At 50.7% G+C, this 16,806-nt stretch overlaps 1 protein-coding gene across 4 annotated transcripts in view; it reads left to right on the forward strand.

Moving 5' to 3' along the window:
- The window catches only part of Ece1 (endothelin converting enzyme 1), a 93,995-nt gene extending 77,642 nt beyond the window's left edge, over positions 1 to 16,353 (forward strand). For all 4 annotated transcript variants that reach the window (XM_051173637.1, XM_051173638.1, XM_051173635.1 and 1 more), the window contains exons 9-19: positions 342 to 484; positions 1,419 to 1,533; positions 4,428 to 4,538; positions 5,228 to 5,326; positions 5,912 to 5,989; positions 8,256 to 8,359; positions 12,265 to 12,375; positions 13,145 to 13,212; positions 14,239 to 14,429; positions 15,391 to 15,486; positions 15,739 to 16,353. In XM_051173637.1, coding sequence (XP_051029594.1) covers positions 342 to 484; positions 1,419 to 1,533; positions 4,428 to 4,538; positions 5,228 to 5,326; positions 5,912 to 5,989; positions 8,256 to 8,359; positions 12,265 to 12,375; positions 13,145 to 13,212; positions 14,239 to 14,429; positions 15,391 to 15,486; positions 15,739 to 15,915 — 1,293 coding nt within the window. In that variant the 3' untranslated portion in view covers positions 15,916 to 16,353. The remainder of the gene's footprint in view (positions 1 to 341; positions 485 to 1,418; positions 1,534 to 4,427; positions 4,539 to 5,227; positions 5,327 to 5,911; positions 5,990 to 8,255; positions 8,360 to 12,264; positions 12,376 to 13,144; positions 13,213 to 14,238; positions 14,430 to 15,390; positions 15,487 to 15,738) is intronic.
- Positions 16,354 to 16,806: the final 453 nt, after the last annotated feature.

A 16,806-nucleotide genomic window follows, 5' to 3' on the forward strand; every position in this document is an offset into this window, starting at 1 on the left:
CAGAGGAAGGTGCTGGCTCCTCTGGGACTGGAGTTACAGGTGGTCGTGAGCCTCCTGACATGGGTGCTGGGCACCGAACTTGGGTTTGGTTTTTGCAGACAAGAGCAACAGCAAGCACTCGTAAACAGGAAGTCACGTTGCCAGCCCCTCAGATGAGGTCACCTGGCCCCTTAGACTGCTTCAGATGGAAACTGGCCAGCCAGCCCGAGCTTTGCCCTGTGCCCTGGCAGACAGCCTTTGTCAGAACTTGATAATGCCTTCTTCTGAGGAATGGCCTGGAGACCTGGGCGGAGGGGTCGTTCGTGGCCTGGCCACCCTCACACCAACCTCTTCCCTTGCAGACCTTGGCCCCCGCCATCAACTGGTTGCCCTTTCTCAACACCATCTTTTACCCGGTGGAGATCAATGAGTCCGAGCCCATTGTGGTCTATGACAAAGAATACCTGGGACAAGTCTCCACCCTCATCAACAACACCGATAAATGGTAAAGGTGCCAAAGGGACAAGGTGGTCTGGACAGCTCCCTGGCTGGCAGCCCTGCTCTTGTCCATGATGGGGGCAGGAGACATGGGGACTCAGAAAAGAGGCCTTGGATGGGCTTCTGTGCGAGGCTCCTGGTTGTGAACATGGGTTCGAATCCCAGCCTCCCCTCATAGCCTTGTTAACTTTGGGGCAAGTCTCACCCTCCCTGGGGTCCCTCTGCCACCTATCCAGTCAGGTTGTGGAGAGGTAGGAGAACGAAGGGAAGGTAGTGCTGGCAAGTCCTGAGACCCAGGAATGCTAGCTGCTAATTTCAGTTCATACTCAGTGACACTTTTTAGATTTTAATGACAAATGTTAGAAGGTATAGGGAAAAGGAGGAGATCCCAGGATGTGTGTCTCTGTGTTTATGTTTGAACATGGAGAAAGAGAGATTTTCTGATAGATGTATTCCTCCCTCATCAGGACCAGATACTTTTCTTATAGCCTTTGTCATCTTCCCTCACAACATCCCAATTCTCTGCAAATGTATTCCTGGCTGCACATACATGTATTTGTTTGGCTACATATATTTGTCTGGTGTCTAGGTTAAACAGACATCTGTGCTAAGGTGACTTCCTTAAAAGTGTGGCAGGTTTCCTGTACCCTGGAGATGGGTCAGAGGGAGCTGCCAATCATGAAACCTTGGGTCTGGCTCCCTCTAGCTGGGATGAAGTAATCAAGCATTTACTGAGTACCAGTGGCATACAAATGATTGCATTAGACCTCGGGGCTTTTCTGGGGTTGGAAGAGCTAGACTTTACCTTGAAGAGCTTATGTTCCTTGTGCTTAGAGGATGGTAAGCATCTGTATGGGCAGGGTGGAGAAGGGCCTAGGTCAGAAACTGAGTTTGGACGCTCCCCAGAGATCTCTGAGTTCTCCCCGGTCCTGTCACCACAGCCTGCTCAACAACTACATGATGTGGAACCTGGTTCGGAAAACGAGCTCTTTTCTGGATCAGCGCTTTCAGGACGCCGATGAGAAGTTCATGGAGGTCATGTATGGAACTAAGAAGGTGAGTGTGCTAGTGTGCGTACCCGTGTGTGTGACGGGGTCCCTGGGAGACCAGGAAGAGTCACTAAAGCGGGGTGGGGGTCGGGGTGGCAGCTGCTGACCATGGGAACACAGGAGGGAACCTGAGCCCTTAGGAGTCGGCAGGAGCATCTTGAAGGAGGTAAGGATGCCAAGACAAAGAGCAAAGAGGTATCGTAGCAACTAAACTGAGAGCAGAGGCAGACTCTCGACTCTTCATTCAGCCCCTTCACTCTTAATGGCTGCTATGATCCTCACAAGCCTGGGAGTGGGAGACACTATTTTCTTTTCTAAGTTTTCTTTTATTTATTATTGTGCACATGATGTGTGTGGGGGGGGTGCATATAGTGGTGTGTGTGTGTGTGTGTGTGTAGGTCAGAGGACAATTTGTGGGAATTGGTTCTCTTCTTCTACCATGGGTCCCGAGAATTGAACTCAGGTCATCAGACTTGAGCAGCAAGCCCTTCTAGCTACTGAGCCATCTCACCTGCCCTCTTTGTCTTTTCTTGAGACAGAGTCTCATGTAGCCCAGGCTGGTTCTAAACTTACTACATAGCTGGGAATGACCTTGAACTTCTCCTCTTCCTGCCTCCACCTCTCAAGTGCTAGGGTTACATGCACCAGAGTGTACCAAATTTCCTTCTTTCTTGCCCTAAAATTTCTGTAAGATAAAATCTACATACAGTGAGACATATGGGGAGATGTCTCAGGGGATAAAGCCCTTGTCACACAAGCATGAGGACCTGAGTTAAAAGCCAACTGTTGTATGCATCTGTAACCCCAGCACTCCTACGGAGAGATAGTAGCCAGAGATAGGTGAGTCGGCAGATGTTTGTGGCCAGCTAGCCTGGTAGGACAACAGAGACCCTGCCTCAAAATGGAAGATCAAGACCAATGCCCAACCCTGCTGTCCACACCCCCACTGTGGCGTGAGCGTGCCCGCACCTACGTGTGAATACACACTCAAAATTTTCATGAAGTAACCGGTTCAATGACTTTTGACAAATGATACCACTGATGAGATTACTCGGTACTCACCACCCCAGTCAAGGTAGAAAATACTCCCAGGGCTTTTGACCTTACAGCCTGAGCAGGAAGTGCCTGGGTGAGGCACCCACATGCACTCTGCCAGCTTCTTGTTCTCAGGGTAAACATGTAGATCTCGTCTATACAGCTGAGTCCCTGACAGTCTGTTCCCTGCTGTGCCAACTGGCATATCGGGTATGGAAACCCTGCATTTTGGACAGGTGGTGGTGGTGCACGCCTTTAATCCCAGCACTTGTGAGGCAGAAGCAGGCAAATCTCTGTGAGTTCGAGGCCAGCCTGGCCTACAGAGTGAGCTCCAGGACAGCCAGAGCTGTTACACAGAGAAGCCCTGTCTCAATAAACAAACAAACACCTGTGTACTTTGATTGTCCACACATTGCTGTATGAAACCCCACATTTTGATTATCCATTTGTCTGCCACAGGTATTGTATTGTGTGCAGCCTAGGGCTGATGTGAATCTAGAGTGTAAAGTGTTGTTACTGCCCCTCTCCAAGGTGAGGAGGACCCTGCAGCTGCAGCAGTGTGTGTGAGCAGTGTGTGTGTGTAGTGTGTATGTGTGTGTGTGTGTGTGTGTGTGTGTGTGTGTGTGTGTGTGTGTGCTGACTCCTGGTTTCCAGTTTGAATTGGCCAGGCGTCCTGTGGACTTGAGGCTGTGTGAGAGAAGCCCCTTCTGATGTGGCTGCAGCGGAGTGGAGTCCTGGCCGATTGGGAAGGGTTCACATCATTTAAGTACAAGTTCCCTGTATACTCTGGGAGGCTAGAGGAGGCTAAGGTGCTGGCTGGAAAGTGACAGATTTCCTACACCAGCCACACCCATCACCTACCTTCACTTGCTCTAAGACCCTGGAGAAGTCATCTTGGTTTTGTTTTTAATTTTTTTTTTTTTTGAGACAGTGTCTCATGTAGCCCAGGCTAGCCTTGAACTCACAGTGTACTCCAAAAGGGTGAACTTGAGCTCCTAATCCTTCTACCTCTATATCTATAACCCTAGGATTACAGGTGTGTACCGCCATGCCCAATTGTGTGTGTGTGTGTGTGTGTGTGTGTGTGTGTGTGTGTGTGTGTGTTTGAGACTGGGTCTCACTCTAACTCTGGCTGGCTTGGAACACACTATGTGGACCAGACTGAGCTCTGATACATACAGATTTGTCTGCCTCTGTCTCCTCAGTGCTAGGATTAAAGCTGTGCACCTCCATACCCTGCTCCATATCTAGTTTTGTTTTTTGGCTTTTTGTTGTTGTTGTTTAGTCTTTTGAGACAGGGTTTCTCTGGATTGCGTTGGAGCCTGTCCTGGAACTCATTCTATAGACCTAGTTGGCCTCAAACTTACGGAGACCCACCTGCCTCTGCCTCCTGAGTGCTGGGATTAAAGTCATCTAGTTGTATGTGATGCTGGGACATGAACCTAGGGCTCCATGTATGCTGCACTCTCCAACTGAGCTACATCCCCAGGCAGAAGAGAGAGAGGTGGCCTTACTCTGTAGCCCAGGCTAGCCTCAGATCTCGGGTCACCAACTCCAGACTTTCATACCTGTCTTTTATTTATTTATTTTTTTCCCTTCAGTACTGGTGATAGAATCTCCAGTTTCACGCATGCCAAGCGAGCACTCCACCACTGAGCTGTACCCTGAGAACTGGAATACCCCCAGTCCTGAGTCTTCCTGGTTCAGTGCCTAGAGTAGCCCCCACTGGATCAGAAAAGGCATCTCTCTCTCTCTCTCTCTCTGAAGCTCGAGAAGAAAATGCAGGCCCCTGGTGGCAGCGCTTCCCACATGAAGGGGCTGAGAGAAGGCTGACCACTGACATCCATCCACATGTGTGTTTTCCAGACCTGCCTCCCCCGCTGGAAGTTCTGCGTTAGTGACACGGAAAACAACCTGGGCTTTGCCCTGGGCCCCATGTTTGTGAAAGCCACCTTTGCTGAGGACAGCAAGAACATCGTAAGTGCTTCCTGTGCTTAGGGGTGTGGGGTTTGAACCCGGTGTGTGCTACGCAAGCATTCTACTGACTGAGCCATGGTCCCAACCCTTGTTGCTAATAGAGTGGACTGCACAGATAGTATTCAGTCGGCGGTTAACAGACAGACTCCACTCGGAGTCAAGGGCTGTCTGCCTTCGATGCCACCACCCCTGCTGCTGGCTAGTGCCACCATCCTCTGGAACCTTCCATCTGCCTTTGGCCTCCAGGTCTTGCCATGACACAGTTACTGTCCAGAGCTGCTGTTCATCTCCGGAGTGATTGCAGCCTCTTTGAAACTGTCCCTCAGAAGCAAGTTCTCTACATTTCAAAGCTCACTCCATTAAAAGTGATCTCTTTGCTTCAGTCAGTGTGGGAGAGGCGACTTCCTTCTCAGAAGGAATCTCAGTGCGCTGGCTCATGTCAGAGGCTCTGCAAAGTCCTGCCACGGGAGCTTTCCCAACTTCCCCAAAGCCTGCCTCATCTACTTGACCAGTCCTAACAGTGGGAGGCCCTGTCTTGTCTTGCTGGCTACTGTCAGGGAGACTTGGTTCCTCCCTGGCCCGGAACCAGAGGTTAACCTTTGGCTGACAGCACCCTTCTGCACAGGGAATCCTTGTGTTTAGGTGATGTCATAGCACAGCCCTTACTGGTGTGGCATCTGTCCCCTCAGGCCAGTGAGATAATCTTGGAGATCAAGAAGGCATTTGAGGAAAGCCTGAGTACCCTGAAGTGGATGGATGAAGACACCCGGAGATCAGCCAAGGAAAAGGTGAGGCTGCCTGGGAGTTCAGAGGGCTCCAGGCTACTGGTACTGAAGCAGAGCCTTCAGTGGAGGAGGGAGAGGGAGGGAAAAGGTCTGTCCAGTGAATATGTGCATGGATGCCATTGTGCCCATGAGTTTGTCGGGACATCCTGAAGCCCACAATGGCGTGATACCAGGAGACATTCCATAGCAGAAGGGGGAAGGGCAAGGAGCATGCAGGCCATAGAGGGGCTGGACCAGCCTTCCATAAGAACCAGCTCCTACCCTGTCTGCGTGCTCATTCCTGCAGCCATGGTTGTCCTTCACAGGGGCCAAGGAAGGCTGCGTGATATAATCGCCTCGCCTCTTAGCACTGCTCCTTGGGGTTCAGTTACAGTGCATGGACTTCGGGGGGCACACATCCAAGCCAGAATGGCTGTCTTGGGGGAAGTGACATTTCATCAGAATGTACCAGACTCATTCCAGGAAAGGAGGCAGGAGGCTAGCCCTGGCTCTCCTTGGCACAAACCCTGAGCCTGAACCCCACAGAGCTGGGGCAGGCTTGGGCAGCATCACTTGGCACTATCTTTCTTACTCCACCCCTCTGTCCAGGCGGATGCCATCTACAACATGATAGGCTACCCCAACTTCATCATGGACCCGAAGGAGCTGGACAAAGTGTTCAATGACGTAAGTGGCTTCCACCTGCCCCTCAAACTCCCTTATGCCCGTGTGGGGAAAGGCCAGGGTTGGTCTGATTTAGATGCTGGGGACAACATGGTTATTGTCTGTATCAAAGTGACTGGGGTGGGGTTTAAGGATATGGGCATGAGGATGGCTTTCCCTGTTCCTTTGTGTCCTCGATCAGTGGGGGTTCCTGTCTCACCAGAGCCACCACCAGCCATTGCTCAGTGGTTGTTACCAGAACACAAGCTGTGTACCCCTGCTAGAAATGGCCAGCTCCAGGGAGTGAGTGGGAAATACTAGCAGAATGGCTAGGCGAGGATGGCTCAATGGAAGAGCATGTACTCAGAGTGTGTGAGACCATAGGTTCCATCCCCAACACCACAAAACAGAAAAACAGAACGGGGGAATAAACACAGGTCTCCAATCCTAGCTCTCCAAAAGCCGGAGTAGGAGGAGCCGGGGTTCAAGGCCATCTTTGGCTACCTGGCAAGTTCAAGGTCAGCCTGGACTATTGGGTAGACCCTATCTCAAACAAACAAATGAAAAGAGTAAGAGAAGTGTGCAGAGCTGGCTCAGTGGTTAAGGGTCCATACTGCTGCCCTTGCAGAGGACCTGGGTTGGCTTCTCAGCACCCATGCTGGGCAACTCAAAACTGCCTATGACTCCAGCTCCAGGGGATCTGACTGCTTCTCCAGTCTGTGCACACACCCATGCACACACAAGTGAATATACAGACACATAAAATTTTAAAATTATTACTTTGAAGAAATGAAGGAAGAAAGCAGGTCTTCAAAGGCACAGTGAGAAACTGAACCTAAAGGGAGCTCTCACCCGCTGCTGCTGCTCCCAGACATCCTCCTGCCCCTGGGTCCTCTCTTCCTTCCTCAGACAATGATTAGACTTTTGACCTTGAAACGCTATCGGAAAGAGGAAGCATGCACCCCACAGGTGTCTTACAGCTTAGTTTAGGCAGCAAGGGGTAATTGCCATCCCTGCCACTTGGAGCTGTCAGCCAGTCAACTGCCTTGAGCGGGCTGCGGTTCTGACCCACAGGATTGGGTCTTCCGTGTTCTCATGATTGAGAGTTATTAGATGGAGCACTTTTGACATTACAGTAGCCTCACTCCGTGGTTATATTTAAAACCCGAATCTGTTAAAATTACTTCTGAGGCTGTGGGACTCTGTCTGCAGCCCGATTCCTTGAGAACCACTGCAGATACTCCCGGGTAGGTATCAGGATGTCAGAGCCACGGACTCCTGGAGGCCGCCAGGTGCTGCCCTGACAGTGACCTCAGCTGTTTCCAGTAGCTAGGAAGATCTAGAATGTATCTAAGCAAGAACTCTGCATTTGCCTGGGACAGAATCCAGGCTTCTCATTGAGGGTGCAGTTGGCTGTTAAGAGTGTAGGAGGGTGGTGCACGTAGAGGCAGGCAGGAGGCAGAGGCAGGCAGATCTCTTGTGAGTTCAAGGCCAGTCTGGTCTACAGATCAAGTTTCAGGATAGTCTCTAAAGCCACAGAGAAACCCTGTCTTGAAAAACAAAATGAGAGAGTGTGTATGAGGATCCAGCTGGGTGCTGAGAGGTATATGAGGGTGTATGCCCCTTCCCCACTTCTGAGATAGTTTAGCTCCAGGCCTTAGGTCTGTGCTGTTCACGGGGACCTATTTAATTTAATTAATTTTATTTGCTGACTCTGAGCCAGGGTCTTATGTAGCCCAGGCTAACCTAGAACTCTGTGTAGCCAAGGTTGACCTTGAACTTCTGATCCTCCTGCCTCTGCCTCTCAAGTGCTGGGATCACAGGCATGCACCACCATGTCCAGTTTAAGAATGTTGCTGATAGAATGCTACCCACACACACACACACACCAGCTTTGTTCATTCTAGACAAGCAATCTACCAATTGAGCTATACTCCCAGCCATATTAAATTAAAATGTAAGAGCCACATAAGCACATTTAAAGTGCCTCATAGCTAGTGTTTGCCATATTGGCTAGGACAGGTATGGGATAGATAAGTCTGTCAGTGCTGGACATATTCTTACCAAAGTCCAAAATGCTACAGCGGGGCATCTCACAACACCATTATGCTCTCCAGCATCTCTGGGTGATGCTATTAGTGATTTGTTTGTGTGTTTTTGTTTTTGTTTTGAAGAGGATGGTCAAGACCATCCTGTAGACCAATCAGTTGGCTGCGTGGGCGGGGCCTCGGTTCCCTTGGTCCCCAGCCTGGGCATGCTCTGATCTCTTGATTCTGCTTTGCTTTCCCAGTACACGGCAGTTCCTGATCTCTACTTTGAGAACGCCATGCGCTTTTTCAACTTCTCCTGGAGGGTCACGGCTGACCAGCTCAGGAAAGCCCCCAACAGAGATCAGTGAGTTCCCCAAGGTGTGGGCTTCTTGCACACAGGGAGACCCAGAGTGAGCTGGGGTGGGTGGAATGTGACTTCATCACTTACTGTTGTAAACAACATCTGAGGAATGGAGACAGTGAAGCTCCCACTTGGCACATGCAGAGACTGAAGGCCAAAGTGGGTCCTGGCTGGGGGCTGGCGAAGTCAGCATCGTCCCCAGCACCGGACCTGCTGGCGGAGTGGGCGGTGCTCTGTAGCTGGTGGAGCTGGCTTCCTGTCCCAGCTCTGCTGACTCAGCAGCGTTCACAGCTTCTCATTCTTGGCCTCAGAAAGGAAAAAGCTCGCTCGCTCCTGGGTCATGGCCCCACAGGTGGTTCTCAATACCTCATGAACAAAAGTGGTGGCTTCTCCATAGGAGCTTGCAGAAGGTTCTGGATGGGCCCCAACAGCTGTAACTGGGAACTTTCTCACAAACGCAACCTTATGGGCCTGGGTGTGGCTCACTGGTGGACTGCTTGCCTGGCAAGTGCAAGGACCTGAGTTTGATTCCCAGTACTGCAAAAGCAAACTCCAGAGTGAGACCCGGTGTCTGTCTTCTACTGTTTTGAGATTGGGTTTTTAGTATGTTGTCCAGGCTGGCTTGAACTCCAGCCTCAGCATCCCCAGGGCCCAAACAACAGGTGTAAGATGCTACACACAACTTTGGGTATGTTGGTATTTTATTTAGTTTAAAAGAAAAAAAGGTGTTTGCTGTAGAAGTGTGAGGGCTCTGTGCATTTGTCACCTCCCCTCTGTACTGGCAGAGGGAAAAAAGGACCCCTGGCCATGTCCCACCCACAAGTCTAGCCAAATTGGCAAGCTCCTGGTACCATGAGAGACCTTGTCTCAAAAATGTTAAGGTGGACAGCAACAGAGGAAGACATTCAACAGTGACCTCTGGCCTACACACACACCCCACACCACACACACTCACACACCATACACACACAGGTAAATGCAGGCTCCTGAGCTAAACATGTCTATTACACTCATAGGTAGAGCAACTTGTCTGGTGTGCATGAAGCCTGGGTTTTATCCCCAGGTCACAAAACAAAATAAACGAATGAGCAGAACATTTAGGAAAGCCAGGCACCCTCAGGTCAGTCCTGAATTACCTTCTCCATCCCAAAAGCATCCTGCAAAATTAACCTTCGTAATGACAACTCCCCTTTGCCTCTGGCGCCCCCTTGTGGACAAGAGATTCAGAACTCTAGTTTCCTCTATGTCTTCAATGATACTTTCTAAAGCATGAGATGGGCTTTGAAGCATGGATGCCAGTTCATCTAGTTCATCTGACCTTAAATTTAACAGTCTTTCAGCTAACTTTTGTAATGCACCCATGAATGTATCGGTGGTTATTTGGATATAGACGTGATGTGGTAAATTTCTCAATACCTTTACATGGCTTAAAGACACCCAGCAAAAACTTCTGTGGTGCTCGCTGGGAGGAAACAGAGTGACTGGGCTCATGTGCAAAATGTCCTTTCTCTTTTGCCATTCTTCATTGGCTTTCCCTCTGCACCAGAAAAACGCTGAGATGCCTGCTATTTGGTTCACGTTATATGGTTAGTTACAAACTTTTTGGTCTTAGGACTCTTCCATATGCTTAAAAACGTAATACTCCATCCTCAGATCTTCCAGGGTAGCTCAGGTGATGGAGTACTGGCCTAGCATGCTTGACCCTTGGCACCTCATAAAAAACAGGGTGATGGGAGCTGCAGAGATGGCTCAAAAATTGAGAGCACTGGCTGCTCTTCCAGAGGACCCAGGTTCAGTTCCCAGCATCCACATGGCAGCTCACAACTGTCTGTAATTCCAGTTCTAGAAAGTCCAACACCCTCACACAGACATACATGCAGGCAAAACACCAATGTACAAAAAAATAAAAAAAAAAAGGGGGTGATGTACACACTTGAAATTTCAGAATTTAGGTGATGGAGGAAAGAGGAACAAGAGAATAAGGTCAACCCTGCTACATAACACATTCTAGTCCAGCCATGAGTAAATAAAACATAGTGTAAAACAAAAATAAAACCAGGTCACCAGAAAGTGCTTAAAACATGCATTCCCTTGGTCTTATGAAAAGTTTATCAAATTAATATTTTTCACAAAAATATTTTATGTTCAGGTCATGGTAGCATACCCTTTAAACACTCAGGAGGCAGAGACAAACATGTCTCTATGAGTTTGAGGCTAGCCTGGTAGAGTTCCAGGCCAGCTAGGGCTACATAGTGAGACCCTGTCTCTCTCTCTAATGAGAGTAGGAGAGATTAGAAGTCTCAGCAGTTAAGAACATATCCTGACTGGCATTGGTGGCACATGCCTTTAATCCCAGCACTCAGGAGTCAGAGGAAGGCAGATCTCTGAGTTTGAGGCCAGCCTGGACTACAGAGCAAGTTCCAGGACAGACAGGACTGTTATATAGAGAAACCTTGTTCAGAAAACCAAAAAAGAAAGAAAAAGTAATACCTCCTATCACAAAGTATGGTGGTATATAACTTTAATCCAAGCACTCAGGAGGCAGAGGCAGGGGGATCTCTGAGTTCAGGGCCAGACTGGTCTACAGAGAGTTCTAGGACAGCCAGGGCTACAAAAAGAAACACTGTTTTAGAAGAAAACCAAAAACATATCCTACTTTTCTAGGGACCCAAATATACTTCTCAGCACCTCTGACCTCCATGCCCACATACAGGCTGAATATGCATACATAAATGCAATACATTTTTCAGATTTGTTTAATTATATATATGAGTGTTTTCCTGCTTGCCTGTCTGTGTGTGTACCATGTGCATGCCTGGTGCCTAGAAAGGTCAGAAGACAGGTCAGATCCTCTGGAACTGGAGTCACAGATAGCCAAGACACCGTATAGTGATGAGAACCAAACCCAGGTCTTCTGCAAGAACATGTGTAGGGTGTGTGAAGCAGAATCACTAAATCTAGCTAACCATTTGTCCCATGGCTCTCCTGGCTCTGCCTCCCAGGCCGGCCACCATGTGTATGCCACCTGGCATTTACATGGCTGCTGGGGACCTGAATTCCAGACTCCACGCTCACACAGGCAGCACTTCACCAGTGAGCCACGTCCCTTTTTTGTTTTGTTTTCCAAGACAGGGTTTCTCTGTGCAGCTTTGGAACCTAGCATGGCACTCACTCTGTAGACCAGGCTGGCCTCGAACTCACAGAAATCAGCCTGCCTCTGCCTCCCAAATGCTGGGATTAAAGGCGTGTGCCACCACTGCCTGGCCAGTTGTTTTGTTTTTAAGCAGGGTTTCATGTCACTCAAGCTGGCCTTGAGCTCACTATGCAGCTGAAGGTGACTGAATCCCTGATTGCATCCTCCAGCCTCCACATCCTAAGTGCTGGGAAAGTGCTGGGAATGTTCACCATTCCCAGCTGTGTTGATCTGGTTTTTGGTAGAGAGCCTGTTGGGGAAGCCTCGGTAGCCCTTAAGGCCTTTTGAGCCTTACATAGCAATAGAGGATGACCTTGATTTCCTGGTCCTTCTGCTTCCAGCTCTTGCATGGTGGGATTACAGGCATGTACTGTCGTCCCTGTTTATGCAGTGTTGGGAATTGATCCCAGGACTTTGTACAACTTAGACAAACACTCTACCATTCTGAACTGCAGCTCTAGCCCCTAGAGTCCACTTTTTTGTTTGTTTGTTTGTTTGTTTGAGACAGAGTCTCTGTTGGGTAGTTCCAGCCAGCTGGCATCAAAATCATAGAGATCACCTGCCTCTGCCTCCCAAGTACTGGGATCATAGCGAGTGCCACCACTGCCCGGCTCAGATCTCACATTTTAAGACCCTTGACAATGGTCTCTAAGCCACGCCCGCCTTCCCTTCCACCAGATTTGCCAGAGATCTCATGTGTGCTTGTGGCTTGCAGGTGGAGTATGACCCCGCCCATGGTGAATGCTTACTACTCACCCACCAAGAACGAGATTGTGTTTCCAGCTGGAATCCTGCAGGCCCCATTCTACACCCGCTCTTCACCCAAGTAGGTCTTGTCTGGTGCTCTTATCCCAACCTCAGCAACCCCCAGGCCAGTCTGGTCAAGCTCCCATAGCCAGCCAGTCCCCTTGAGCCATTGGTGCCCAGAGGGCCCAGGATACCAGGAATTGGGAGATAGATAGTGAATGAAACTCTGGTCCTGAGTCCTTCTCTTCTGGCCTCTCTTGATTCTAATGTCCTTGCATAGTGGGGTTTAGAGGATCATGTCAGAGTCAGGATCTCTGGACAGCGTCTTAAAACACAGCTGGAAGGCAGACATTATGTCTATGTTAGTGCAGGCGGGCTTTGAAAGCCACCATCCTGGGTCTGAATCCCAGGCTGGGTGTGGACTATGGGACACTTAGGCAGACAGGCTGACCTGGCCCAACCTCAGTTCATTCATGAGTATTAAGACCCAACTCTGGGGCAGGGCGGTGGTGGCGCACACCTTTAACCCTAGCACTTGGAAGGCAGAGGCAGGCGGATCTCTGTGAGTTTGAGACCAGCCTGGTCTACAGAGTGAGTGCCAGGACGGGCTCCAAAGCTACACAGAGAAACCCTGTCTCGAAAAACCAAAAAACAAATACAAAACCCCAAATCTGCTGCGGTAACTTACACATGCATGGCCCCCAGATTAGTCAGCTGTGGCTAACTCTGCCCAGCCTCCTGCTATCTCCGGGAGCCATATTCCCAGAAAGCCCTGCAGGTCTCTACCACATCTTGGGATCAGAGGTCACCTAACGGGTTTCACCCTCACCTGTGCGTTCCTCCTCCAGCGCCTTGAACTTTGGTGGCATTGGCGTTGTGGTGGGCCATGAGCTGACTCATGCTTTCGACGATCAAGGTACATGTTCCTCGGGGTCCCATTCAGGCAGAACCAGCCAGCTTCCTGCCCCACCCCTCCCCCCACTCCTTCCCCCACCCCCATCACTTCTAAGGATCTTAGTATGGAAGGATTGGTGTTCAAAGCCAGGCTCTGCTGCCTTCGGTATTAGCTCCTGCCAGTCCCGACACGTGTCCACACCCCTCTTCTCTCTGCTGGGAACATGAGGATTCCGTGTAGTGGTGGGAAGGTGGTTACTATGAAGCCCCTGCTCATGGCTCCTACTCAGGTTGGCAATAGTGTTTGGCAGGGAGTGTACAGTTCTCTACTGGAGACAGATTTTTCTTGTGTCCTGCCAGCCAGTTCCCAAACAGCCACACAGAGACTTATTATTAATTATAAATTCTCGACTGATAGCTCAGTTTGCCACTAGCTCTTAAAACTTACATCAGTCCGTATTTCCTATCTAGGCTCTGCCACATGCTGCTAACTGTTCTCAGTACGGCAAGTTCATCTCCTGCTTCCTTAGCATCTCCTGTCAACTCCTCAGAGTTCACTTAACTTTCTCGTCTCTTTTTGTCTCCCAGTCCCACCGAACCTCTACCTGTCCACCTGTTGGCCAATCAGCTTCTTTATTAAACCAGTCACAGTGACATAGTTTAAAGGAATAGTCCACACTCTACCATTCTAGAAACTTCTCTGGTCTGACCATAGTCAGAGAAATGACAGTCAAACCCTCACCATTAGCTAATAGCCAGACTCCCACTTACTGCCTCCCACCTTGGGGACCTCATAGCCCAGAAGGGAAAGCTGGGGCCTGCCTGTGATCCTGACACTGCCAGCCCTGGGTAGGAATCTATTCCTTGGGGTCAGGAGTCCTTAGCTTGTGTTAAAAGCCAACCCTCAGTGCCCTTGAACTGATCATCAGTGGTCTGGATGGTCTCTGGTACGACTGGTCAAGCCTCCATCACATAGGTCGATCACTCGCATCCATGTGACCTGGAGGGCGGCAGGTCGCACTGCGTGACCACTCTACCCCCTCCACAGGCCGGGAGTATGACAAGGACGGGAACCTCCGACCCTGGTGGAAAAACTCGTCCGTGGAGGCATTCAAGCAGCAGACCGAGTGCATGGTACAGCAGTATAGCAACTACAGTGTGAACGGGGAGCCCGTGAACGGGCGGCACACCCTTGGCGAGAACATCGCGGACAACGGGGGACTTAAGGCAGCCTACAGGGTATGTCTGCTTCCCCGGGGCTGAGACTGTTCAAGGATCTCATCAGTAGCGGATCAGTGCAGTAGTGGATGAGCCTTGGTTTGCTCAGTCAATAAATGGAGTGGAGTGACTGAGTGTTGACTGAGAGCCCTGAGCTCAGCCGTTAGGAGGCTTCCTGCTGGGAACCTGCCTTCCTGAGCCCCAGGGAGAAACCAGGCCCACTGCACAGCCTGGCCATTCTTCCCAGAAGCCACTACCACATCAGACAGGAGGGACCAGCGTGGGAGAGGGACTGTGTCGGTTACTCTCTCTTTGTGACAAAACACCCAACTTGTTTTGGTTTGCAGTAGCGGATAGTCAGGCAGGAAGGCTCGGTGGCAGGCGTAGGGGGGAAGGCAACCAGCCACATTGCCTCTGCAGTTAGGATTTAGAAAGTAAACAGGAAGTGCCTGAGCTGTAAAGCCTGGAGGCCCGCCCCCACAGTGATCCACTTTCTCCAGTAAGACACCACCTCCTAAAGGTCCCTCAGCGGTCCCAGTCCGTACCACCATCTGTTAACCAAGCGTTCTAAACTTGAGCCTATGGGGGGGCATTTCACATTCACACTGAATTCACACCCAGGGACACTGAAGGTTCTGGGTTCGAGTCCCAGTGGCGTGGCTGAGAACTCCTAGCTTTTCTCCCAAGTTCTGGGATTAAAGGCATGTGCCACCGTGGCCCAGCCCTGCGCTGAGTTTGAGATCCATCGTGGGTACCTGGCTGGATCTACACCTGAGAGAGGCTGGAGTGGGAAGCAAAAAGTTGCCATCTAGCATAACGGAGTGTGTGTGTTTTAGGCTATAGGGTTGAACTCCTCCCCTTTTGAATGAGAACATAGAGGGAAGCCGACGCCCAGGTACCCACCTCTGCCCCTGAACCTGCACAGGTGAGTGGCCCATCCTCACCTGTGTCATGTCTCAACTCTGCCTCTCTCTCCTCGCAGGCTTACCAGAACTGGGTGAAGAAGAACGGGGCTGAGCAGACACTTCCCACCCTGGGCCTCACCAACAACCAGCTCTTCTTCCTGGGGTTTGCACAGGTGAGTTCCCTGGGAGCAGAGGCAGGCGTGTTCCTTTGTGGGCAGTACAAGAGCTCCAGAGCCAAAGGCAGGTTCCCCTCAAGTGGCACCTTCCTAAATCAGAGGTGCAAGGAAGGGCAGGAATCCGCCCGCCCGGAGCTCCTCCTGGCTCCCTGGGATCTCAGGCTCACTCCGCTGCTGTCCTGGCCGGGACAATGGAATGGCTTCAGGGGCCACGGTGACCCCAGATCCCCCTTTGTGCCCCGCCCCAAGGTCTGGTGCTCCGTCCGCACACCTGAGAGCTCCCACGAAGGCCTCATCACTGACCCACACAGCCCCTCCCGCTTCCGGGTCATCGGCTCTGTCTCTAACTCCAAGGAATTCTCAGAACACTTTCACTGCCCTGCTGGCTCCCCCATGAACCCTCAGCACAAATGCGAAGTCTGGTAAGGGCTGCAGCCCAGGAAACACGAACGAACGGAAGACGGGAAGGGTCTGCAGCCAGCTCCTTCCAGCCTCCAGGCCTCCGCCCAGCCCCTCAGCTGCCTAGGGCCCCTTCCCACCCTGGAGGGTATGTATCCATCCTGTCTAAGCCTATGATGGAGGTTCATTGCTTGAACCCAAGATCTGACCCTGTGAGGCCCTGGCATCCCAGACACCCATGTGTGATGCTAGAGGGCGTTTGTGTGTCCAGCTGGTGGGCCTCACACTGACAGCGGCAATGGGACACAGTCCCTTGCCCACATCCAATGCCAGTTAGTTATACCACAATACCACTGTGTCAAATGCTTTAAAGATATATTTTTGGGGAGACTATTTTTTAAGCATTATGGAATACACTGGAAATCTTCAGGGAAAAATGCATTTAAAACACTTTTTTTTTTTAAAGGAAAGATTAGTATATTTATTATGTTCTCTTTTTCTAAGTAACCTGTGGACAAAGGAAACCCCACTGATTCACCCCAGGGGACCCCAGGCTGCTGAGCAAGGCTCCCACACTCACTGCATCAGTCCATTATTGGGGTGATTGCTTCTGTAGTCACCCATGCAGACAGAAGATGTAGGGACCAGGCAGAGGGAGGAGCCTAGCTTCTGGGCATGACCTTCTCAGCTCGCCTGCCCTGTCTCTGGAATCCCCTTGGGAACTCCAACAAGGATGGGCTGATACCCAAAGTTGATAGCCGTGGCCGCACAAGGCCAGAGTAGGGCCCTCCCATGGGGGCCCCTGAGCAGTCTGGACCAGACCATAGGAGCCCCTTGGGACCGAGCCCCTCCCCCACATTAGATGCACACTGATCTCCAAAGATGTCTTTCTTTTGGTCCCACCTCTTCTGGCCTTGG

This window comes from Phodopus roborovskii, unplaced genomic scaffold, assembly GCF_943737965.1.
Source record: "Phodopus roborovskii unplaced genomic scaffold, PHOROB, whole genome shotgun sequence".
NCBI classification, from domain to species: Eukaryota; Metazoa; Chordata; class Mammalia; order Rodentia; family Cricetidae; genus Phodopus; species Phodopus roborovskii.